The sequence below is a fragment of the Anabrus simplex genome, chromosome 7 (genome assembly GCF_040414725.1).
Source record: "Anabrus simplex isolate iqAnaSimp1 chromosome 7, ASM4041472v1, whole genome shotgun sequence".
NCBI lineage: Eukaryota > Metazoa > Arthropoda > Insecta > Orthoptera > Tettigoniidae > Anabrus > Anabrus simplex.
The window spans coordinates 279,693,204-279,720,557 of record NC_090271.1 but is presented as its reverse complement, the minus strand read 5'-3'; the positions used below and the strand labels follow the sequence as shown (position 1 = coordinate 279,720,557).

The 27,354-nt window shown below is 39.5% G+C and overlaps 1 protein-coding gene across 1 annotated transcript in view; it reads right to left on the bottom strand.

Moving 5' to 3' along the window:
* The window catches only part of LOC136877554 (TBC1 domain family member 14), a 586,811-nt gene extending 565,016 nt beyond the window's left edge, over positions 1 to 21,795 (bottom strand). The window contains exon 1 of the mRNA XM_067151695.2: positions 20,360 to 21,795. Within this exon, the coding sequence (XP_067007796.2) occupies positions 20,360 to 21,690 (1,331 nt within the window). The 5' untranslated portion in view covers positions 21,691 to 21,795. The remainder of the gene's footprint in view (positions 1 to 20,359) is intronic.
* Positions 21,796 to 27,354: the final 5,559 nt, after the last annotated feature.

The following is a 27,354-nucleotide window of genomic DNA, read 5'->3' as shown; positions in this document are numbered from 1 at the left end:
AGATTAAACTTAACAGTTCGTTACAGCGAGAAATCCACAAACGCTTTAACTCGTCATTTCTTAGAAACCTGTGATACGTAACACCGGTACATTTAAATCCATACTTACGACACTGCGCCACAGCACAATAAATACGACTTTTAACGTTTCAACTCATCATTACACTGCATGGGTTCATACCAGACCAAAGCATAAAGCAGAACTAACTGAAAAGATCGGCAGTAGAAACACGTGTTTCTTCAGCAGGGCAGGCGAGTGCTGACTTTATACCGCATGTCACGCAGAAGACGGCCAGGGAGAGAAACAAGCGAGCGGGATGCGGGAAGACGCCCCACTGTGCGTAGATATTAATCTACAGGGAGCAAGGATGACTGCAGTGGACTTGATGAACCTCGAGTTTTAGACCTAGCCGATCTCACTTAAAACAGTCAGACGGAGCATTCTCCCTGGCACTCAAATATGTTGAAAGCTGCATACACCCATTTAATGGAAGTGGAGGATATCCTGTTGAGAAGTGGATTGCAGAATTCGAAGACATACACTCTTCAATTGGAACGAGATCCAGAAATTTGTGTTTGCAAAGAAATCCCAATCAAGTCTCGCAAAGCTGTTCGTTCAAGGAGAACGAAAGATATCTTCGTGGGGGAAATCAGCTTCTGCACTCAAAGAATAATTCTCGACTGAAGTTAGCACCAAAGATATCCACGAGATGCTTATTGACAGGATAATGAAGAAGGAAGAGTCATGCCGAGAGTACCTACTAGTGATTAACGTAATTGAGTGTGGAGGTTTTGTTAAACAGTCGCTGATCCAATATGTGATTGATGGCATACAGGATGAAGTGAACAACAAAGCTATCTTACATGGCTCAACGAACGTGAAGTAATTTAAGGAAAAGCTGAGGATCTACCAGGACATGAAAAGAGCAAGAAACATCGTTAAGGAATCCCCTGTGTACCGCGAGGGTACACCCGCCCCGCGCATTCAAATCAAGCGCCTTGTGAACTGATATCTTACTCTTAAAACTTGAAACTACTAGTACAAGAAGTTTGGACGTTGGTCAACAGATGTCGCTACTCAAGTGATAAAGAAATATTTTATTTTAAAGTTTCCAAAACTGAGTTTTTTTGTGTGTATCACAGTTGTCAACACTTCGATCTCTTTCCGTCAACTTCAAAATTAACCACCCGGAAATTTTGGGAATTTAATTTTCAACCACTCAGGGTTTTCCTGTATATATTTAATTATCCAATAAAAAAATCGGGGGTGTGTCGGGCGTTAGTCCAGATCTCTCACGAACCTTCCTCTCGGGTACAAAAGCTGGCAAATTTTCAAGCTACCTTGTCTTCTTGATCGTCCATTGTATAGAGTGTGTGCTAATAGTGGAGGCGGGGGAGTTTCGCCCTTCATCGAGCAGTCCAGCGAAATAAAGTAATGGCAGCCATGTACTAACTAGGTGATAGCCTCTGAAAACTAACCCGAGGGGAAGGTTTCCTGTCTTTAAGAATGTAACTTTAATTTCCAATCTTCATTAATGTAAACTTCCTCTTCAAATGTAAACCTCAAACTAGCCTAAAAACTTAACCGAAATTCGGGAACAGAGAGCGCGACACCCTCTCGACTTCCCTATCAACTTGTATTTGAGGTGACCATGTTTTGTAATAGTTTCCTATCTGTAGCCTTGTAACTTAAATTTTCTCCTTCTAGTCACCTCAGTAGAATAGGATCAGCCTCTGTAACTTCGGGCAAGAAGCCAAAATAGGGTTTTGATCTTGTGTGCACATTTCAAGGAGAGCGAATGTCTGCCTCCTACGCATCATTTTGATTTTTGGGCCAGTAACTTTAACCTGTTTTTTCTTCTTCTTCTTCCCACCAAGGCCCGGTAGAATGAGTATTCGATACTCCTGTAAAAATTCTTTATGTTAAGTGGTTAGACAGTTGAAGACAGTAAATCCTGTTTGTAGTAAAATGTAGTTTGTGCCTTGAGAGGCCTGAAAGTGTAAATTTTAGTGAGCAAGTATGCTCTGGTCGTTGAAGGTTGCCGTGAGAAGGCAGTAAAGGTATAAGCTTTGGAGCGTAGTCTCCTAGATATTCATAGAGCATAGACGCTCTATCTAATTTGTACAAGTGTTATTAGAACTCTGTAAAGGAAAGTGGGAGACTTGTCTCCTTAACTCTTGAGTGTGTGGAGCAATGATGCTCAAGCAACATTTGTAAAATAGGGAGCTTCAAGCTCAGAGAATTACGTGACAAATTTTGTTGATTTTCTGATTTCTCCTACCTTGTATTTAAACTACTGTAGCTGAAATCTTGTACTGTCGCTGAGCGACTGGCTTTGTTAATATCTGGCATTTGGAAAAAAAGAAAAAAAGTCCAAAAGAAATATAACCTTGATTTTTAAAAGCTTTTAATTTATCTTTTGATTGTAGTAGATAGAGCCGTTCATGCCCGCACCTTCTTACACCTCGGTGATCCATAAAATAATCGTAACACCCTGTAAAAAATGCTCCAACATCGTCACACAGGAAGATTGGATCGACGCCAAAGGAACAGACAACAGACATTCGGTGCTACAACTGTGGAACAAAAGGGCATATATCTTCTGAATGCCGCTCGAAGAATTTAGGAACAAAATGCTTCAAATGTAACAAGTTTGGACATCTCGCTAAAGACTGTGCAAATGAAAAGACAGATGTGCCGCAAATATCGATGTTTACTGACATTTGCAGTGAAAACAAGATGTATAAAGATATTCACTTATGTGGAGCATCATGGAAAATCGTTGATGATGAAGTGGAAGAGTGGATATGAAATGATCTTGTGGAACTGTGTGCTTCAGACTTCGCTAGTCAAGTAGTCGTCGTAAAGACGAAGGACGGCACGCCAAGGGTCTGCATCGATTACAGAAAGATCAATAGCCAGACCATTAAGGACAGGTATCCTCTCCCACTGATTTAGTCGACACAGGAAGCCGGGTTAGCATATTGAGAGCAGACGTCATCAAGAAGATCCCTCTTCCTAACCTGAAAGATACAACTGTAACACTCTCTGAAATTAGAAAGATTGCGGTTAGGCCTTTAGGTTGCTTTGAAACTACATTGGAAATTGACAAGGAAGAATTTACTCCCACCTTCTATACAGTTCCGCGGCAAATCCTGTTCATGAAAGCAGTTTTGGGTGAAGACTTCCTGAATTATGCAGAGCTACACATTGGTCAAGAAGGAATGCGTATAACAAAACTACACACAGTTGCACCTATCATGAGTATCGACGTCACCAATTATTGTGAAGAAATAGATGTAGAGCCTAATGTCGGAGGATACCTGAAGAGAAAACTTGACCTCATTGAACAGTACAGACCAGAGAAGACTAAAAACAACTAATCCAGAGTTGATGGTCATTCTGTAGAATGAACAACCAATTAATCAGAGACCTCGACGTCTACCTTTCGAAGAAAGGAAAATCGTTGATGATCAGGTGGAAGAGTGAATACGGAATGATACTGTAGAACTGTGCGCTTCAGACTTCGCTAGTCAAGTAGTCGTAAAAACAAAGAACGACACGCCCAAGGTCTGCATCGATTACCGAAAGATCAACAGCCAGACCATTAAGGACAGGTATCCCCACCCACTGATAGACGATATTCTCGACCGGCTCCAGGGAGCATGTGTATTTAGCACCGAAGACGAAAAATGTTTTTTTTTTTTCACGTACGGGTTCATCCTGAAAATAGAAAGTATACAGAATTTGTAACACACAATGGTCAATTCCAGTTCAAGAAAGTCCCATTCGGATTATGCAATTCCCCAGCAGTATTTCAGCGCTTTATCAATTGCGTCTTCCGTCAGTTAATAAACGATGGCATTTCTCTACCTTATATCATAAAACGAACGATGAGGTCTGCTGACTGCTCGTCGTCGCGCAGGATGAGGGAGATGGTACTCGGGAGTTTTAGGCTACGGCGCAGACCGACCAGGTCCACGCACTCCGTAAGGATGTGTACTACGGTAAGATGATCGCCGCAAGTACACACCGGAGGGGGTTCTCCTTTCAACAGATAGGAGTGCGTCAGGATACCGTGGCCGATCCGAAGACGACATAATACCACTGCTTCCCTCCGAGAAGCCCGAAAGGAAGTGCTCCATACCTTCGTTTTACCTTTTATCGCTCTCAGCTTATTTGGAAGAGGAGTGGCTGCCACCCCATCTCCCAATGGGACAAAACCAGTTGTCTCAGCTGAGAGCGAATATCACTTGCTGGAACCTTGTAAGGCAACGGGGGCAGTGTTACTGCTTCCTTGGCAGCCTTATCTGCTAACTTATTTCTCTCTACACCCATGTGGCCTGGGAGCCACAGGAACGTGATTCTGGTGTCGGCATCCGAGCACCCGGCCAGCAGGTCCTGGATCCGCTGCACCAGAGGGTACCGAGGGAAACAGGTATCAATAGACTGTAGCGAGCTCGAGGAGTCAGTACACAGAAGAAAGTGTCGGCGCTCATCGGACAGTGCGTACCCGCAGAGCTTCACAGATGGCATATAGCTCCGCAAGAAGGAACTGAAAGGCTGGTGCTTGTGTTGCAGACAGCTAAGGGATACGGTTTAGAAATAAACTAAAAAAATGGCCAATTCCTGAAAAGAAGAGTGGAGTTCCTCCGTCATGCCGTTGAAAATGGTCTAATCTATCCTTCGCAGGAAAAGTCGAAAGCAGTTTTTAATTTCCCTGAACCAGCAAAACACAAAACAAGTTCAGAGCTTCCTTGGACTAACAGGATATTTCAGAAAATTTATTCCATTCCATTCACTTATAGCAAGACCATTGAGTGATGTACTGAAAGATGGAATAAACTTCAAGTTTGAAGCAGAAGAGAAGAATGTCTTCATGAAGCTAAACAGGCCTTGTCGGAGGAACCAGTTCTGAGTATATACAAACAAGGATGTGAAACAGAATTGCATACAGATGCCAGCCAGGAAGGATGCGGCGCTATACTACTACAAAGGTCAAGCGAGGATAATCTTCATTCTACCTACTATACCAGCTGGAAAACTACAGATGCCGATAAGTAATATACAAGTTACGAATTGGAAGTACCGGCGATTATCAAGGCTCTACGGAAGTTCGATGTGTATATCAGAGGTAACAAACTCTGAATCGTCACGGACTGCCAGGCTTTCTTGAAGACAATGCAGAAAAAGGACCTTAATGCTCTAGAGTCGCAAGATGTTCTTCTATTGGAAAACTATGACTACACATTCGAACATCGTAGGAACCCAAGAATGCGCCATGTGGATGCCCTAACCATCCTGTGTCAACAGGAAAAGAGGAAAGAAAGAAGACTACCTCCATCCTCTACAGGAAGATGATGCTCCAATACACACAAACCACATCGACCATGTGGGTCCTTTAGAGAGTACGTCCAAGAACTATAAACACATTCTCGTTAATGTAGATGCCTTTACGAAGTTCACCTGGCTCTATCCGACAAAACCAACCACTTCGAGAGAAGTTATCGGGAAACTCTGAAAGCAGCAGGATATATTTGGAAACCCGATTGTCATTGTGAGCGACAGGGGAATGGCATTTACCTCCCAGGAGTTTGAAGAATTCTGCCAAGAAGAGAAAATCAAGCACTTTAAAATAACTAGACTACCTAGAGAAAATGGTCAAGTGGAGAGGATAAATTCAGTCATCCTCCCAGTCCTGTCGCCAATCCAGCCCAGTGGTACAAACATGTTGGTAAATTACAGAAGATCCGGAATTCCATCTATCAAAGAAGTACCAACACTACCCCTTTTGAGCTTCTGATGGGGGTGACAATGAAGACTAGAGGAAGAAATGAGACCTCAGTGTTGTACGCTTCACGCGAACTACGTCGTCAGGCGAAACAGAACATTCTTAAAGTACAACAAGAGAATAAAAAGAGTTTCAATTCCAACAGACGCGAGCCATTGAAATATTTGTCCCTAACGGCACAACTTACCTGTCTCTCAATTAAAATGAAATACTAAATAAGGTAGTTTAACCTATTCAATACAAATAAATAAGAAATGTAGTGTTACATTCCTATTTAATTATAAGCGGAAGCGGTACCGGTTTCGACCCCAATCTGGGTCATCATCAGCCGAGTAAAACGCAAAAAACAATGCATAGGTAAGAAAGAAATTAAAGAACGAGTCACTTTGGACATACCGTATCCACTTTTGCACGCCAGTGAGTGCATGTAGCACCCACTGTGGTGAAATTTTACACAGAAAAAAGATCTTTCTATAAAATTCTGTCTTATAATGTCTGTTCCAGCTTGTAAATCAAGTAGTGTCCATCTTCTGTCCATGTCCACACACTGGGTAGCCTAATGACTGCAAGTAACACATCAGTCCAGACACTGATAGGTTTTCCGGACTGTTGTAGATTGCTGCTCATTTCATGTCCAAGCTGAAATGCTGCTGCCCATCTCACAACAGCTCAGTACAGAAGGGCATTACTTCCCAAAGCTTCCACAAGCTCTCTACAACATTCTTTGGCAATGCGACCCAGGTGATCAGCCCATTTGATGTACCCAAGCTGTTCTTGCCTCGCCACATCTATTCTGCATGAAACCCAACTCTCTACTGCACTCCCATTATCCTGTGCATGGTATCCGTTCAACGCTCCGGCATCTCGTGCTGTGTCATGCACAATGAGTGTCATGCTTTCCAGGACATCCTATGACCATTGTATGGTAGCACCATGAAAATGTGAGGGGAAAAAAAAAAAAAAATTGCCACAACTTATGCCCCAATATCAATATACCTAGCTCTGTAGCCTAGTGATACATACACCTTTTCTTTAAATAAATAAAAAAACAAGTCTATCCATAATCACCTTGCTCCCCCTCGACTTCTCTTGCACTGCATAGCCGAGTTCATTGTTCTCCTAGGTAAAGTATTCTCCATGTGTCTCACACGATCCCACCACCACCACCAACGCCGGTTTATGAGTACAGTGTCATCCATAGAGGTCATTCCTCCCTTAGTCCTTATCTCCTCATTCTGAGTACCATCCTGCCACTGTTCCTATTCATTTGTACCAGATATCATTCCCACTACTTTCATAACTGTTCCTTCTAAATTCACACATCTCAAGTCCACCCAGCTTTCCTTCTCTATACCTAAGCCAGTCAGAAAACAGGCTGGTGTAAAGCTAGTTTCATCCAGGAGCTGACTTCTTTGTAACTTCAGAATAGAATATTGTTGATTGCAACTGTGAGCTCACTGTATTAACTTTGCTGCACCTTGATTCAATTTCACTTACTATACTACCATCCTGGGAGAATATGCATCTTAAAAACTTGAAGTGATCCATCTCTTCCAGTTTTGTATTCCTGACCTGATATTCAAACCTACTAGGTTTCTTTCCTACTGACAACATTTCAGTCTTGGAAATGCTAATTTTTGTATCATACTACCTGCCCCTATATTCTAGTTCCAAGATATTACATTGGACACGCTTTTAGCAAAGACTGCCATTAAGACTATTGTACGCGCACTTTTTAGTGATAGATGGACACCCTAGTGCTGAATCGGTCGACCTCTGTTATCTTCGAGATTCGTATGGGCAACCTTTGAAACACAAACTAAGAATCGCTGTGCGACATCTGGCGTGCACTTTACGTAGGCCTACTCGTACTGTTGTTGTTTAGACAGCAAAGCCAAACTAGAGAATTCATGCTAGGAACAAGTTTCGCATCGAGAAATGTTACATAATATTATATATTGTGTGTGTGACACAGTTGTTGGCGTAAGATAATAAAGGTTTAGAAAATTCATATCGATCGATCATATTATCGATTCAATTCAGATTTCATTTCCATTCAGGTGGCAGTATTACCGGAACCGGCAGTGCTCCCTCCTTACTCCTCAACCCACTACAAAAATCTATCACTAAAAATTGCACGTACAATATATTTCCTTGCAGGTTATAAATTTAATTTTCTGTCAGTATTGAAGATCTACTTGTGGTACAAAGTCTTATAATTTTGTTAAATACCACATATTCAATACAATAAGAACATAATAAAAACTTACATATTTATTAAGTTGTTGATATGGTACATGTTTCGCTCCTTTTTCGTGAGCATCATCAGCCAAATATCATTTACTTAAGGTTATATAAGATCAAGAATCTATTCTATTAGATTAAATTATGCTTGTAAACCTGACTGCCAAATAATATTTTACAAGTCATATAACAATAAAATTATCTCTTTAAGTTAAAACATATTTGCCTAAAATCTATCTAACATTTTATTGACGAAACTCATCTGGTGAACATCCTTTAAAATTATTTTAAAAAACCATTGAGATCTGGCTAATTGTATTGATTCAATGATGCTTGGCTTGTATGATTGTCGGTGAAACTCCGTTAATCACATTAACAATTTTCTACAGTTGACAATTTCCTATGTTATGAACATTTAACTTGTTCTCGATGTTGCTGGAGTAACATTTGTTCAAAATGTATTGGCATTGATTTTATGTTGTCAATATGAGAATATTGTTCATGAACAAACTTGTTGGTGAATATACACTTTCTAATGTGAGGTAGAATTTGAATGATTCTCGTATGTTCCAAATTGGGCTTGATGGTAAATTTTTCTTTCTGCTGCGTAATTGTCTAGTGTTACTCCTAGCCTCTTGAGAACTACATGCTGTTCTGTTAGCTATGGCTATGGAGCCAAGCTCTGCATTTGGGAAACATGTGGGTTTGAATCCCAACATTGGCTGTTCTCAGAACAGTTTTCTGTGGTTTAATATTTTCATTTCCAGGCAAATGCCTGTACAGTTCCTATCCATAAGCCAGAGCTGAGTCCTCATACCCCTTACCCAATTTCATTCACCATAACACATTTCGTCTTCATTAGCTCCTCAACTGAGGTTGCTGCCAGGAAGGGCATCTGGCCATAGAAACATGCTGTATAAATTAATCTCATCCCGACCTGATATGAAGAAGCGAGACTGAGGGGTAGACATACATACAGAGGAAAGTAGGCTAATTATATTTTGAGCAGCTGCTTACTTAACGTCTCGGTATGAATAGTTGAACAGTTTGAGCATTATATAAGCATTAATTTAATATAAATATTGTCCCCTATTGTATAAGAAAGTGTAAGTTAACTGTTAAGTATGAGATGAGCTACAACTGCTTCAAAAGGGGTAGCACTGTCGAAGAAGTTAAGCCTTACAGCAAGATCCTTTGTTTTGAAATCATAAAGTGTAAAATTTAACGGTTTTAATACGCCCACCTTTTGTCCACTTTTTAAAACTCATTTAACTGCCTTTACACCCACAACCATCAGGTAACTAATTAAAAGGTTTATTTGGGTCCTGTTTATTCTCCGTCAGTCCCGACATAAACGAATCAGTCTCAAACGGTAAGTATAAGTAATTTAATGAGTTTCAACATACGATTTGTAAGAATCCCAGTTTCGCCAGTTACTTGAGGGATGTCTTCCTGTACCAGCCCTTCAGTAAGGAATTCCCTCACAGCAACTTGTTTGTATGTCACTGATAAGAGTGATCGCAAATGGGACGACATCGTCTGGCCAGGTAGTCTACAACAGATCACAGCGGTCAGAATGAACGAGGGAACAAGTGAGCTGGAAGCGAGGGATAAGAGAAAGGAATGCTGGAATGTGGCAAGATCCTGAAATGGCATGTGCAATGCTCTTTCCTTAAGTTATTACAGGTAAAGAAGACTGAATAAAGATGAGCAAGCCTTTAGATTCTGAAGGTGATAGGGATCAAGTACAAAGAAGTGTTATCTGATTACAATCTGTGTACAAATAATACTGCTGCGATAAGAATCAAGACATGTGAAAGAGAAGAACTTACAGAAATCAAAGAGTAATTTAGAAAAGGAATCACAATTCAAGGAGAGAATTTTATAATAGAGATATATGAATGATCCCTCCCTGCACACCATGCGACCTTGCCGTGGTGGCGACAGCGTGTCCCAATGAAGCAGATAGCCGAGCCGCAGGTGCAACCATATCGGATGGGTATTTGTTGAGACACCAGACTAACAAATGGTTCATCGAAAGGGGGGTAGCAGCCTTTCGGAAGTTGCAAGGGCGGCAGGCTAGATGACTGACTGAAATGGCCTTGTAATAATACTCAACATGGCTTAGCTGTGTTGATACTGGTACACGGCTGAAACCAACGGGAAACTACAGCTGTAACTAACTCCCGAGGACATGCAGCTCTCTCTGTATGAATGATGTACTGATGATGGCTTCCTCCTGGGTAAAATATTCTGGAGGTAAACTAGTCCCCCATTCGGAACTCCGGATGGGGACTACACGAGAGGGGGCAATCATCAGGAAGATGGATACTGACATTCTGCAAGTCAGAGCATGGAATGTTAGAAGTTTGAATCGTTGTGGTAGGTTAGAGAATCTGAAAAGGGAGATGGATAGACTAAAGTTAGATGTAGTTGGTATAAGTGAAGTACGTTGCCAGGGAGAACAGGATTTTTGGTCAGGCGACTACCGAATTATCAACACAAAATCAAACAGGAGAAATGCAGGAGCTGGTTTAATAATGAATAAGAAAATAGGGCAGCAGGTAAGCTACTACAACCAGCATAGTGAAAGAATTATTGTCGTCAAGATAGACACCAAACCAATGCCCACCACAATAGTGCAGGTCTATATGCCTACTAATTCAGCGGATGATGAGGAAATCGAAAGAATATATGAGATAGAAGATTTAATACAATATATAAAAGGCGCCGAGAATCTAATTGTGATGGGAGACTGGAATGCAGTGGTAGGCCAAGGAAGAGAAGGTAATACAGTAGGAGAATTCGGATTGCGACAAAGGAACGAAAGAGGACGTTGGCTGGTTGAATTCTGCATTGATCATAATTTAGTCCTTACCAATACTTTGTTCAAAGACCACAAACAACGGCTGTATACATGGACGAGACCTGGAGACAATGGAAGGTACCAAATAGACATCATTCTGATTAGGCAGAGATTCAGAAAATAGGTGTTGGATTGCAAAACTTTCCCAGGAGCAGACGTGGACCCTGACCACAACTTGTTGGTCATGAAATGCCATCTGAAGTTGAAGAAATTTAAGAAAGGAAGGAATGCAAGGAGTTGGGATCTAGAAAAGTTGAAAGAAAAGAGTGTGAGGGATTGTTTCAAGGAACATGTTGCACAAGGACTAAAAGCTGAAGGAAACACAGTAGAGGAAGAGTGGATAGTCATGAAAAATGAAGTCAGTAGGGCTACTGAAGAAATGCTAGGAAGGAAGAAAAGATCAACTAAGAATCAATGGATAACTCAGGAGATACTAGACCTGATTGATGAACGACGAAAATACAAGAATGCTAGAAATGAAGTGGGCAGAAGAGAATACAGGCGATTAAAGAATCAAGTGGATAGAAAGTGCAAGGTAGCTAAGGAAGACTGGCTGAAGGAGAAGTGCAAGGATGTCGAAGGCTGTATGGTCCTGGGAAAGGTAGATGCTGCATACAGGAAAATCAAGGAAACCTTTGGAGAAAGGAAATCTAGGTGCATGAATATTAAGAGCTCAGATGGAAAGCCACTTCTAGGGAAAGAAGACAAAGCAGAAAGATGGCAGGAACATATCCAACAGTTGTATCAAGATGAAGATGTAAATAATTTGGTTCTGGAACAAGAGGAGGGTGTTGATGCTGATGAAATGGGAGACCTAATACTGAGGTCAGAGTTTGACAGAGCTGTGAGAGACCTAAATAGGAACAAGGCACCTGAAAATGATGACATTCCCTCTGAATTACTGACTGCCTTAGAACCAGCAGGGCAAGGTTATTCCATTTAGTGGGTAAGATGTATGAGACAGGAGATGTGCCATCCAATTTTCGGCAGAATGTTGTTATACCTATTCCCAAGAAAGCCGGTGCTGACAAGTGTGAAAACTACTGCACCATTAGTTTAGTATCTCATGCCTGAAAAATTTTTACACCTATTATTTACAGAAGAATGGAAAGACAAGTTGAAGCTGAGTTGGGAGAAAATCAATTTGGCTTCAGAAGAAATGTAGGAACACGTGAAGCAATCCTCACTTTACGTCTGATCCTAGAGGTTATGAATTTCATGTTTTTGGTCCGTATTGAACTGAGAATAATATATAAGTAATAATAATAATAACGTAAATGTTTCCACCTTTTAATACAATATATTCACAGAATTACAAAATTATACGGTACTAGTTTCGACCCATCTAGGGGTCATCATCAGCCGTATTGGAGCAAAGATCATTTGTGGCGAAATCCTAAGACAATATTATTTTAAAGAATAACAAGTGAAATGAGATGTTATGGTAATAGTTAATAATACAAGGAATATACATACTCAACACAATCCGCGGAATCGCAAAATTCAACGGCTTCAGCAATCATTTTATAGAAAGGATAATCAATAAACACAAACATCGCCCAAAAACTACCCTCAAAAAAGAAATAACCAAACCTCTAACATTTTCCACCTTCACGTTCAACAATGATATCTACAAGTTAACCAACATCTTTAAGAAACAAGGCGTTAAAATAGCCTTCAAAACCAACAATAAGAACATGAATGTTTTATACAATACTTCACACATCAACAAGACCAGCAGTTTTTTAAAATCAGGAGTTTATAGGATCAAATGTACCACCTGTAAAAAAACCTACATCGGGCAAACCGGGAGAAACTTCATTATCAGATACCACGAGCACACTAACGCAATAAAATACAACAAGTTTTCAGCCATCGGCCAACACATGCAAGATTATAACCATAATTTCACCAATATTGAACAAGACATGGACATCCTCGTATTAGCAAACAAGGGCCCTTTACTGAACATAATGGAAAATTACTACATACACCTAGACCAATACTTTAATGCCAGTCACAATCTCAATGAAATCTCAGAGAAACCCAACATACTCTTCGATCTATTTATCACTTTCCTCAGAAACAATAATGCAGCCAACCTAAACTCAATTCTAAATTTAATCAAAGGTACTTTTCCAAGACAATTACACTTTCTCCCGCACCCTTCAGCCCCACCTTAAGCCCTCTTCCTAAGCCATATTTCATTTCAATACAAGAACTTACTGATTTCCATGATTATAATTTTTACAACACCCCATTTATACTTTATTCTTTGTTAAAAACCTCTTAGTATGTATATTCCTTGTATTATTAACTATTACCATAACATCTCATTTCACTTGTTATTCTTTAAAATAATATTGTCTTAGGATTTCGCCACAAATGATCTTTGCTCCAATATGGCTGATGATGACCCCTAGATGGGTCGAAACTAGTACCGTATAACTTTGTAATTTTGTGAATATATTGTATTGAAAAGGTGGAAACATTTACGTTATTATTATTATTACTTATATATGATCCTAGAGGATCGAATTAAGGACAAGCCCACGTACATGACGTTCGTAGATCTAGAACAGGCATTCGATAATGCTGATTGGACCAAGCTATTTAAGATTCTGAAGGTGACTGGGATGAGATATCGAGAATGAAGAATTATCTACAATCTATAAAAATCAATCTGCAGTCATAAGAATCGAGGGCTTTGAATAAGAAGCAGCAATCCAGAAAGGAGTGATGCAAGGCTGCAGTTTGTCCCCCCTCCTTTACAATGTTTACATAGAACAGGCAGTAAAGGAAATCAAAGAGGAGTTTGGAAAGGGAATCACAATCCAAGGAGAGGAAATCAAGACCTTGAGATTTGCCGATGATCTTGTTATTTTATCTGAGACTGCAGACGATCTCGAGAAGCTGCTAAATGGTATGGATGAAGTCTTGGGTAAGGAGTACAAGATGAAAATAAATAAGTCCAAAACAAAGGTAATGGAGAGCAGTCAAACGAAGGCAGGTGATGCAAGAAATATCAGATTAGGAAATGAAGTCTTAAAGGAAGTAGATGAATATTGTTACTTGGGTAGTAAAATAACTAACGATGGCAGAAGTAAGGAGCACATAAAATGCAGACTAGCACAAGCAAGGAAGAGCTTTCTTAAGAAAAGAAATTTGCTCACTTCAAACATTAATGTAGGAATTAGAAAGATGTTTCTGAAGACTTTCATCTGGAGCATGGCATTGTATGGAAGTGAAACATGGAAGATATCTAGCTTGGAAAGAAAGAGAATAGAAGCTTTTGAAATGTGGTGTTACAGGAGAATGCTGAAGGTGAGATGGATAGATCAAAACACGAATGAAGAGATACCGAATCGAATCCGTGAGAGGAGACCGATTTGGCTAAATTTGCAAGTGACTAATCTCATGTTTAAATCCGTATTGAAATTTGCTGATTGACGAGAAGAAGAGATAGAATGATAGGACACATCTTAAGACATCCAGGACTTGTTCAGTTGGTTTTTGAAGGAAGTATAGGCGGTAAGAACGGTAGGGGTAGACCAAGGTATGAATATGACAAACAGATTAGAGCTGATGAAGGATGCCACAGTTATGTCGAAATGAAAAGGTTAGCACAGGATAGGGTGTCATGGAGGGCTTCATCAAACCGGTCATATATCTTAAATACTGAATACAAGATGACAAGAAATAAATCTGAAATAAAATTAATAGAATGCAATTGACTTGTACAGCAAATAGCCCATTAGATTTGAAAACGAAGTCTTGAAAGATTAATATTAATAGTCATTTGGATGGTAGAATAACAAACGATACTGTATAAGCACAAAAAGAATGAAAACGCAGACCAGACCAAGCAATAAAGGGCCTTCTTAAGGTAAGAAATTTTCCCACATGTAAAATGTAGGAATTTAGAAAAGTGATTAGTCCAGTGAAACATGGTCAATAGCTGGTGAAGAAAGAAAAAGAATATTTCTTTTTGAAACCGACATTCAACCTATTAGGTCGTGCTACGTACATTTAGTATGTGTTGAAGAGATGTTAAGTACAGAACAAAAATGGCCAACCAGACACCAGTGGGATCCGAACCCACAACCTCCCGATTTCGCGTTGGTTGCTCTACCAATTGAGCTATGGTGGCCTAGGCCATCTTTGTTCTGTTGGAAAGTATCTGAGCTACAGGTCTGGTACTACTACCATCACACTGTAGAGTGCGTTTCTTTTCACGGCTTTTGAAATATTGAAGCTAAGAAGGTCCTTATTCAGGATAAAAGCCTTCGTGGCTCAGGCGGCAGCACGCCGGCCTCTCACTGCTGGATACCATGGTTCAAATCCCGGTCACTCCATGTGAGATTTGTGCTGGACAAAGCAGAGGCGGGACAGGTTTTCCTCCGGGTACTCTGGTTTTCCCTGTCATTCATTCCAGCAACACTCTCCACTATCATTTCATCTGTCAGTCATTAATCACTGCCCCAGAGGAGTATGACAGGCCTCGGCAGCCTGCACAATTCATATCCTCGCCACATGTTGGGGGCTTCGTTCATCCCATCCCTGACCCGGTCATTGAATGGACACTTATTCTGGGTATGACTGCACTTTTGGTGGTAACAACAGTGAGACAAGCAGTGGACCAAGTAGTCATCATAGGAGTCTCTTATTACCACAGCACAAGGTGAATTTTAAAGAAAAATTTGTGAGTGCTACTAATGCAAAAACAAATAGGGCAAACTGAAAACTAAATGTGCATCGACTGTTCAGGGGCTAGTGATGTGAAGTGAAAGGAACCATTGTATCAAGCAGGAGTGTCCACCTAACTAACCGAGCAGTCAGTCTTAGTGTGTTCTGTACTTGGTAACAGAATAGCAGACATAAACAAGCAGTAGTTCCTGACATGACGAAGTGCAATCATATTTTGAACATGTAATAGATTAGACCACAAATGAAGAGATACTGAATCACGCTGGTGAGAAAAGAATGACTGGGTGAAATTTGATTAAGTGATATCCTAGTTTTAATAATAGATTTATTGCAGCTAATAGCCACTGATAAAAAAAAAGAATAACAATTACAGTGAAAACGAAAAGATTCTTCACTTAGTCCTTAAAAGACACCACTCCACGTGATATTGTTCACTTTTCTGTCCATGTAGTTCACAGATGTACTCTAAGGCTGGTTCCTGGAAAGCTTTGGTTTTACACCCTCAAAAGTGGAAGCTGTGCACTGAGAAACGAGTTGCCATATGTCGAAGATCGTAGTCAGGCACTTTCCAGTCTGAAGATGTCATGGCCTCTGATGCATAGAGTTCAGGCAATATTTCTTTCTTTTTAGATTGTAACTCAGTTAGCAGGTCTTGCTAGACGGCTGTGGATGGTAGGCACATCTGTAGTCTTAGGCTATATCCTCTACATAAAAGGATTCCCTGTCTAATACGTAAATTAGTATGGATGGGGCATGTCGCGACAAACACAAAATCATCTTCAGAAAAGTTGCCTTTGTTTTTCTCAATTACTTTTAAGTTGCTCTGGTGGGATAGGGGCCAAATGAGTTGTATCCCGAAAGTAGGCCTAGCAATGGGACTTATTTTGCTGAAGAAGATCTTCATAGCCATGTCAATTGGTCTTCATAGCAGTTTTATGTTGCTCATTGCCATTACTGCTGCTGTCGCTCTCTTTATTACATGTTTCATGAAGGTGCTTCTGGAGGTCTGCAAGGTTATACAAAGACAATTGAAATCATTAACAATTTTTAGGGGGTCTTATTCATAGATTTGCTGGTCTGTGGTGGCAACTCTGCCACCGTTCCTGAATGTCATGTGAACCATTCTGCTCATGTTTAACTGGAATTCATTTCTTTTTGCCCAAGATACCAATAAATCTCAGCATTTCTGTAAGTCTTGTAAATCTGAAAAGCCAAGGGCCATGTCATCTGCACAGGCATGAAAAGAGATTTACCTTTCACATCCCTTCAGTATTTCCACGAAGTCTACAGTAATCAGGTTAAATTAGAGCAGACTAAACGGGTCACCATCAAAGGTGATATGAAAAGTTGATAGGGTACATACATCCTGAGACACCTAGGACCTGTTCTGTTTGTTTTTGAGGGAGGTATATTGAGTAAGAATGGAAGAGAGAGACCAAAGCAAGTATATACAGTGGAACCTTGGATTGCGAGCATAATTCGTTCCGGCAACATGCTTGAAATCCAAAGCGATTGTATATCAAAGCAAGTTTTCCCATAAGAAACAATTAAAACGCGGATGATTCATCCACAGCGCAAAAATATTTATTCGCATACCATTTCTAAAACAAAATATAACGTAAAACAAATTAAAGTGCACTTTTACTTACAACAGAATGTTGTTGGTGTGAGGGAGACGAGAGATGACATGAGAAGAGTTATTGTATATCATGAATTTCACTAACGGAATCAATGCTGTCTGTTGGCTCACTGAAATTGTTTTCTTTTCGTGTAACCTTAACGAGGAACCTGTCCAATGACTGTTGCTTTTGCCTCTTTTTGAGGATTTCACAAAAATGTGGCATTGCATTGTCACTGAACTGATTCCTCGCTCGCACTATTACAGCCTTATTCGGGTGGTGATTTTCTACAAAATTTTGCACCGTTTCCCACATTTTGCACTTCTCCCGTATCTCAGTTGAAGTCAGAGATTCCACTGACTTTTTCTCCTCCACTTCCCCGGACGAGATCTCCACAACCTCCTCCTGTTGTTTGCGATGCAGGTCCATCAGTTCGTTGGTGGCCAGTTCCTGGCTATGTTCTTCCACCAGCTCTTGAATGTCCACGTCATTCACCTCCAGTCCCATAGTCTTCCCTAAGGACACAATTTCATCGACAATCGGCGACTCATTGTCACCAACTATCCCCTCAAAGTCACGTCCAAGAACACAGTCAGGCCACAGCTTTCCCCAAGCGGAAGTGAGAGTTCTCTTGGTGACTCCATCCCAGGCTTTATCGATGATCTTCAGGCAGTTCACGATGGGGAAATGATTGCTCCCAAACTCTCGGAGGGTAAGGTTTGTTATTCGGTCACTTTGAAGCATCGCTGAAATAGTGCTTTGGTGTATAGCTTCTTGAAGTTCGAAATGACTTGCTGATCCATAGGCTGGAGTAGTTGGAGTAGTGGAGTAGGGAGGAAGCAACTTAACTTTAACGAACTTTAATTCCTCCAGTAAGACGTCCTCAAGGCCTGAAGGATGAGCAGGAGCATTGTCCATAACCAGCAAGACTGAGCAGCAGATTATTTTTTGAAAGGTATTTCTTCACTACAGGACCAAAGACCATGTTCATCCATTCAACAAAGGCACAGGGGAGGGGAAAACGTAGGCACACATGACGCTCATAATGCGGAGCCTCACTCGCTTATCAAGTTTAAATTTATTTAAAATGTTTGCGCGTATTGCAAAACACTCGTAGACCAAGTTACTCGCATTCCGAGGTTTCACTGTATATAATAACAGCGCACAAATGTGCATGAAGTTTTAGGGAGTCAGATCTCCTTACTGTACTCGTTCAATGATCTAGTTCGAATTTTGCAGTACGTGAAGTGATATCTTTCACACGGTTTGTCACATAAGTTGCATATGCCCTGACTGTTTGGTTCATGGACGTGTTTAGTTTTACACAGTTTTTTGGTGGAATCCGTGAATAGCGAATCTTGTGATGGCGCTTCGCATGCTCTGGTTGGGTTTGGTCCACCCTCTGTCAATCATTGCATCTGTACTATAGAATTCGATCCAAATTTCTTCTCTTTTACGTTTTCTCTCACTGAGCACGTCTTCTGCTGGTCTAGTGGATGGGAGGAGGGATGTCTAAGTCTTCGATGAGGAAAGTATCATTGGCTAATTCGTATATTAGTCTTGATGGTGCATATTTTGAAGTCCCTAATGCTGCTTTCAGGAATCTCACTTTTACGGATTCCATTAATTTTATGTCTTTCTTTGTTAGTTGCTGTCAGGTGATTGACATTCCATATATTGATATGATTTTTGCCTTGAATATTTATTTAGACATTTCCAATGTGAGGTTTGTTAGGTTTCTAATTTTGTAGATGACTGATTGCTGTTACTGCACTGTCTTTGGTGTGTGCAGTGAAATTGCATCCTGAAGGTTGCAGTGTAATGCCTAGGTACTTGAAATGGATTACTACTCCGAGTTCTTTATTGTTTAGAACTATGTAGTCCTTTCCGGTAATCCTCCCTCCTTTCCGAAATATCATTTGCACAGTTTTTGTTTCATTTATATGAAATTCATTCTCTTTTGCCCAGTTCTCTAGTTCGGTGATTGCCCCCCGTAGTGTTCTTGAGTCTGTTGCTCCAACTATCATATCGTCTCTGTACATATACATAGAGATGTTTGGGTTTTGTACTGCTCTCTGTATGTCCGATGTCATAACATTAAAGAGTAGAGGGCTCATTGGGTCGCCTTGAAGCACTCCATTGGATTGCGTTATGGTTTTGGAGACAAGTATGACAACAGATCAGAGTAAGTACATGTCAAGGTGGCATGGAAACTTTGATCAGTCTACAGACTAATGACCCAAAGAACAAAAAAATACCACCACCACCACACAATCAGCTGATTAATACAGATGTATAGGCTACTGAACACAGGAAAATGTACAGACATACACTAAAAGGAGAAACGATTAGATTAGACCAATGTTTTTACCTCCACCACTGAGGTAACATGAGATCTGGCATTGTTCTGTCACTACCTAGCTTAAAATCTGCCAAGATGTTTTATCACATCCACGACATTAACAAGACGTTACAAAATTCAACTTCCATTAGTTTTTATATAATACTACAGACCTCAATGAACAACAAATAATTTGACCATTTTAACACTGAAAAGTACCCAACTCATATAATGTATTTCATGAACCGAACATAAACTATGTATGTAGGCTGTGACCATGTATGTGAAATATATCATATCCAGAAGTGTTCCTACAGGTCCTGTTTGATTAGCGAGTTTATCAAAGATTAACACTTATGCAGAGCGCATTAGACGTCACGTTATTATATCTAATTGTGATCCTGTATGCACATTGTGAGTAATAAATTTTATTATATAATGTCTTCATTTCTAAGCTAGCCTAGTACATGTAGGCCCTACCCACAATACCAAAATTACTGTACAGATTAAAAAAATAAAAGATGCCCGCAATTTGTCTTATTCTAAGTTGAAAACTCAAGATATATCTTTGGAAACATGAATATCACTGGCCTCTACACCTTAATCCAACTCTGTAACTGACAACACTAAAAGGATGTCAAAGAAATCAAACCAACACAAAAACTCAATCAAAAGCAGAGTTGAAGTAAACAATGTAAGTATTGTAGTTTGAAGTCTGACAACTATATTACCACACACTACCAACACTTTCATGCAATAATTATTTAGTGATAAAATAGACAATATCCTACCGGCTAAAAAATCCAGATATTCCTCGACGTTTCGGCTTGGCCCCTGACTCCACAAAATAGCAACTGCTGTCTCCAGAATCAAGACTATCATGGCCTCCTTGAGACATTGAGCGACTGTCTGGATCTAGGAGACTTCCTTGCACTGTATCTTCATTTGTAGACGGAGATGATTCACTTAAACTTGACACAATACTGGAAAATGAACTAGCATCAGTACGAGATAAAGATGTATCATACGTTGCAATTCTTTGCAGCGTGCTACGGGGAGATTCATAACTAACAGTATCATCACAGCCATTAACAACTATTTGCTCCCTATCATTTTTAGTGTTTAGTACTGAATGTTCAACTTTTTCCTCCTGAATACTTTCTAGATTTAGTAAACCATTTTTAATGTTGGCAACATCCCTTCCAGATGAAATTTTGTTATCAACTTTCTTTCCTGTACCATCAGCAAGGTGTGGATGATGGATATTATTCTGATGAATGATGTGCAACTGTCTTGTAACAGGACTGTAGGCTAATGGTATATTTTGTAAAAGTTCATTCAAAGGAATAGAAGATTTAGCTTGTTCTGTGTGGCCAAATTTAGCAGGTTTAGTAATATCACAGTTACTGGATGGTTTGTTATTTACAGATGAAGATAAGGAAGGAGAATTCTGTATTCCATTCCCAATGGCAAGTTTTTCCACACATTTACTTGGCGAGTTTTTACGAAGGTCGGATTCATTAATGGACGAAATACAATTTACACTATTGGTTATAATACAGTTTTCGCAATTACGAGAACACGGTTGGTTATCATGAACTGAAACACCATAGATTCTACATTTACACTGTTTCGAGGATTCACTACAACCATCGTTATAAAAAATAACTTTATCACTGCCTCTTTCTGGCCAAGTTTTAAACCAAGATTCATTTGTAACAATTCCTTCATCTTTCAGAATCTGATCGCGATTAGCCGAGGTGGGATCAGGAAGAAATGGTTCTTCCTTACACTCAATGGATTCAACTACAAGAACAGTCTGTTTATTACTATCCAAACAGCTGGGTAAACTTAGACTTCTTGAATTCTGCGTCACATTACTTAATGCTTTATGAAAATAATGGCCAGGATGGCCCATCCCACCTGTCCGATCCTTCAAGGTTTGGAAACTGCTAGCCAATTCACTATTACAACAAATTAATCCCGAAATCTGAGAAGCTGAGACTTGACCCTGATTTGTTTGTAGTGGCTGTAAAGCAGACTTCACCTCCGGCTGATCTGATGACGATACGAACATGGATGGCATATTGCTTCTCCCTGTGGCCGGAGATATAGTGTTCATTGCACAGTCTTCTTTTAAGTCTCATACGCGTAAATATAGACGTCACACTATGCACATACATCACTCAAAATAACACAGACTCTGTCAACGCACATATCTACAACCACCCTCAACTCCCAACCAACTACTGTCACTGCCTTCGATACCTTCTAATCAACAGTCTTGAAACATTCAATCAAAGAATATTTATATATATCATAGAATATACACCAGTGCAGTATTCTCTTACTCAGCATGACCACCAACATGCCCAACATTAATAATTAATATTTCTTTCCTGGCAATGAGAGGCATGATATCAAATACAGTAGAGACAATACACGACACTTACGGATTTCGCCTTGCTAAAATAATAAAGTTTTATTGCAGCCAATGGCCATATGTAAATTTTCTACTCTTTACTATATTCATGTAAGGACTTTTCTCTTTTGCTACACTTATTGAAGTGGTATCGTTCACATATTTTCTCACACAGTTTGCACACGCATTCGTCGCTTGGATCGTGATATGTCTCTTTTACGCATAGCTTATGATGGAAACCATGTACTGCCAGCCTGTTGATAGCGCTGCGCATGATCTTATTTGGGCCCATCCAGTCTCTGTTTGTCATAGCATCCGTCACGTAGAACTCCGGCCAGATTTCTTCTCTTTTGGTTAACCTCAGATTTAGGTGAGCAGTGGCTTGGGGTGTCGATGGCACAGAAAGATATCTAAGGTCCTCGATAAGAAAAGGCTCCTGAGCTAGTTCATAAGCTAGTCTAGATGGAGATGTCTTAGAAATACCTAATATTCTTTTCAGGAAGGTAGCTTTCACTTTTTCAAGGGTAGTTATGTCAGATGTTGATAATTTGTCCCAGATTAAATCTATGCCATATGTCAGAATGGGTAGTATCTTTGCATGAAAAAGTTTCATTGCTGAACCTATTGATATTCTGGTTGGGTCTTGTATATCGTAAATTCCTCTTATTGCTGCTGCTGCTCTTTCCCTCACATGTATTTTGAATGAGGATCCTGACGTTTGTAGAGTGATGCCAAGGTAGCGAAAATTATTTACTGTAGTTAAATCTACCCCTGCATATGAAATTCTATCTGTCGCTGCTATTCTTCCTCCTTTTCTGAAGACCATACAGACTGTTTTGTTCTTATTAACCTGGAAGTCGTTTGTTTCGGCCCATTCCTGTAGTCTGTCTACTGCGATCTGAAGGTCTTCTCTGTTTCTCGAACCTATTATCATGTCATCTGCGTAGGCATACAGCACTGTTGGCAAATTATCTGTTATTCTTGTGATGTCTTTTGTAGCTACGTTAAAAAGCGTAGGGCTAATGGGGTCTCCTTGTAACACACCGTTTGTTTGAGTGATGGGGGAAGAGAGTGATACCCCATCATCTATTCTCACGCTATTATAGGCTAGAAGGTTATTTATTATAATCTTAAGTTCGTTGTCTGCTCCAATCATGCCGTCTAATTTTTCCATTAATTTTGATCTGTTGAGCATGTCGAAAGCCTTGCTGAAGTCAATGAATATAGCATAAAATTTTCCTTTTGGGTGCCTAAGTGCTTCTTGCACCTCATCTAATAAATTAGCGACAGCTTGTAGAGTTCCTCTGCCTTTCCTGAAACCGAATTGTTCTTCTGGGAGATGATCATCTATTAGTTCGTTAAGTTTTTGATTAATGATTTTTGTATATACTTTCATGATGTTGTTCTCTAGCGCTATCCCTCTATACGAGTTTTCGTCATCAGGTTCTCCTTTTCCCTTGTATAAGATTTTTATATAGGACGTCCTCCAACTTTCCGGAATTCTACCTGTTTCTAGACATTTATTGAATAGTTTGGTCCAATAAGGTGCTAGCAATTGTAGAGTGTCTTTTAGATTCTCGTTGTAAATTCCATCCGGACCGGCTGCTTTGTATTTTTTAGTATCTTGAATTGTTCTCGTCACTTCATCTATTGTTATTTCTAGATTTTTTGTAGAACATTTTGCGACTTCTAGTGCTAATGTTCGTCTTCCTGTATTTAGTACATTATTAAAGTGGGTTTCCCAATTATTCATGTTTATTTGATTCGTTGGATTCATCCTTTTCCTCTTTAGAGCTACAAAAGGATCTCTTAAAGCTTCTTGGGCTTTCTGTTGTGCCTGCATTTCGGTATAGTTGTTCCTTTTCGATTTCAGTAATTGTTTATAGTTTCTTCGTTGTATCGCGTACGCTTGTAAGGTGATTACAGTTTTAAGTTTTCTGGCTATATGTAGTAAGTTGAGCGTTTTTCTTCTTTCTATGTAGCATTCTTCGTCAAACCATTCTTTGGACTTCCGAGGTTTCTTGTGGAACAAAGAATCCCTTATTATTCCATTGATGGCATCTAGAGCTGTTTCGAGATTACCTTCCTCGATGAGCTGATGGGTCTCTTCTATTCTTTGGCTGTTTTCCCTGAGTTTGTTTTCGTCTATATTTCTTGATCTTATGCTTATATTCTCTGTTTCGTGTGGAACCTCTTGTCTGATTAAGAAATTTGTCGATACTGGTAGATGTTTCCTTTGTGCGGCAATACCTTGATTTCTCATAATCTGATGTCTTATCAATTTAATATTTCTTCCTCGGTAGAAAATTAAATCAATGGTACTGGAACCGTTTGGAGCCAAGTAGGTGACTTCTTCGCTTTTATTGATTAGACGGTATCCTTCCGTGAACAGCATTTCTAATACGATATCTGTTTTGCTAGTCTGTTTATCCAGACGACAATTAAAATCTCCAGCTAGTATTACATTTTTGTCCTTGTCAGTAAGTGCTAGAATTTTGGCTATTTGCTCGACAGTGTCTTCCACTTTTCTCAACGGACTAATATAAGTTCCTACTATAGTAATTTCTTCTGCTTTCAAGATTACTAAGTTTTCATCTATTAATGTGTCTATCAGTCTACCCATTTTGTTGTTGTACATGCAGGTCACTCCTCCTTCTGGCCTTCCTCGATCCTTCTTAATTGATAGTGCATGTTTGCTGTAGTAGCCTGGCGTATCCATCTTTTCTGTCAGCATTGTTTCTGTGATTATAATTATATCATGTCCTGCCCAAGGATTTTCTGGGATTGTTGAGAGCAAACCTCTTATTCCTTCTACATTCCATAAAATCAAGTCAAGTGTGAGGTTTCCTGAATCAGAGTTATCTTTTTTGATTAATATGTTCATTAACCTATTGAAATTTTGCGCCTTCTTGCCTTCTGTTTCGAAAACGAAACTGTCTTACTAGCACGCCGGCTGGCCAGAAAACTGGTTCCATGGCTCGTTCTTTTTCCGCAAGCGGGATGGAGATTTTAAAGGCTTTGAAATATCCTTTAGTTTGTAATTCTTCACAAGTTACCTGGTTTGTTATTCCTTGTTTTTGAAGATGTTCCTTAATTTTTTCTTCCGTAGTATCTCTGTGGAGTTTTCCTATGTAAAACCAGGCCTTTCTTTCTCCAGCTTGGAGCTCGCTATTGCTCATTGTTCCAATTATTGTGGGCTCATTACCCATCCCTTTCATTTTTCTGGTTATATTATCTTGTCGGGGTGCTCCTGTGTTATTCACTTTTCCCATTTCCACATTCTTATTCGTTGTGATATCATTGATTTTGCAATGTGTATCCGTTTCTGCATCCTCTCCTGTTGTTGTTTTGTTCCTTTGTATTTCCAGGTGACTTCTTCCCTTTATAACTGATGATCTAGATGTTTGGGCAAATTCTGTGTTATTTTGCTGTGGAGTTGTAGAAGTTATTGTAGTTAGTAGGTCAGTTTGCATAAGTTGTGTCTCCATTAAAAGGGTCATTTTTGTCATTAATGTTTCACCTAGTTCTTCTATTTTATCCTTTAATTCTTTGTAATTGCTATTATAGTTTCTGGCGATTTCTGATTCTTCTTGCGAAGTTTTGCATAGACCATAGTTTTGAAGCCTAAAACGACATGATTCGCACATCCATAGAAGGTTTCCCTTTCGTGAGTTTAGTGCCTTGATTTCGGTTGCTCCGAGTGATGTGCATGAATTGTGGTACCATGAATTGCAGCCATCACATCCTACGGAGTTATCATCTTGTGTAAGTTCTATGGCGCATTTTGCGCAATGTTCAGTGTTATTTCCTTGTGTTGCTGGCATAATTAAACCAAGGATATATCGTATTTTAAGTATTGCTCAGCAAAATTATCAATAATATCTCATTAACAGTAACAGCAATCCGAAACTCACCTTAACTTCGAAAGCAATGAGTCGCAATTGATATTTCAATATTTACAGCTGTATATTTTTCAGCTTATCTTCTTTGGCAATCAAGATGTCTCCTCGCTAACCTTAAAGACGTGACGATTAAATCTCCAGAATCGTTAAAATAGTTTAAGCACCTTCAGTATACAACGTTTACGCGTTCATTATAATAATATGACTAAATATATGCAATTGTATGCTAAAATGGGAGACAATTCGACGGTGGCGCTCCTAGTGACTTGACCTGAACAAATCGCGCTAAATTCAAATATCAATGAAAATGTATATACGGAAATGGATAAATAAATTACGTCTAGAAAGACAGTGGTATTGAGATATTAACTTCGAAGTTGCTAAATCAATTCTGGATAAATGAATGAAGAATTATTTAAAAGGTTATTATTCAAAGACTGAAATTAGACATATAAACAAGGTGTGAAATGGACTGCTGTGAAATGGCTTGATCTTTCATTTATGCATTACTTTTTTAGCTTTAGCATACCTGCCTGCCTGAAATCTTACGGTTGGAATTGTCTTTTTTCCTCATTTAAAAACAATGTATCATCACATTAAGACATTTGTCAATAAAAATATCAGCACATTCCTTACACATATGATGCAATGAATTAACATTTAATAGCTGGACAATTTTCCTCTTAACATGAAGCCTACTAACAGAAAGAAAATCTATAAAATCCCGGCTTTAATCTGAGAAGAGGGATAAAAGAAAGAAAAGTTTGAAAATGTTGTCGATAGTGATGCTTTGAGGAATATTTACGTACAATCAGAGCAAAAATGTAACATACCCTTGGCTGTATAGTCGAGGATTTTTAAAGTCGCTGGCCTGGAAATGATCTGAACAGATCTTATAATTCTTATACAAGCGTAACGTCCCTTCTTTCTTGTACACTTTTTCCAAATCGCTTTTGTGACATTTCAAAACCCACAGATCACACCTACAACAACACATCCGTATTGAAGGTTAACTGCTGCACTATACAATAAAATATGCGTATTATATTTTAAGCCCGTTAAAACATGGGTCGAGCAGGTTAGAGGATTATGAAGTACTATAAAAATCTCTGTTACTGGAAGAATATATATGCAAACACAATATTACTTACATGTTCTTGTCACGAGGGAACCTGAAGCACGATCGCGCATTTTTCTCTACTTCGTAATTACTGTAGCCAAACACAACACATACCTTTCCCCTCATGTTGAGAGGAGATATCAAGGAATGACACATGCTACTATTTAATTATGTCAACTCACTGAAAACGCATAAATAACACCAAAAACTTCACACAAAAATACACGTGCTCTTATGATAGAATCAGTACCGTTCAGGTCTATCCGCTAGAGTGAGCTCCAATAGCTGTCCCTCGATATCTCGCTCAGTGTCGTGTATTGTCTCTACTGTATTTGATGATAT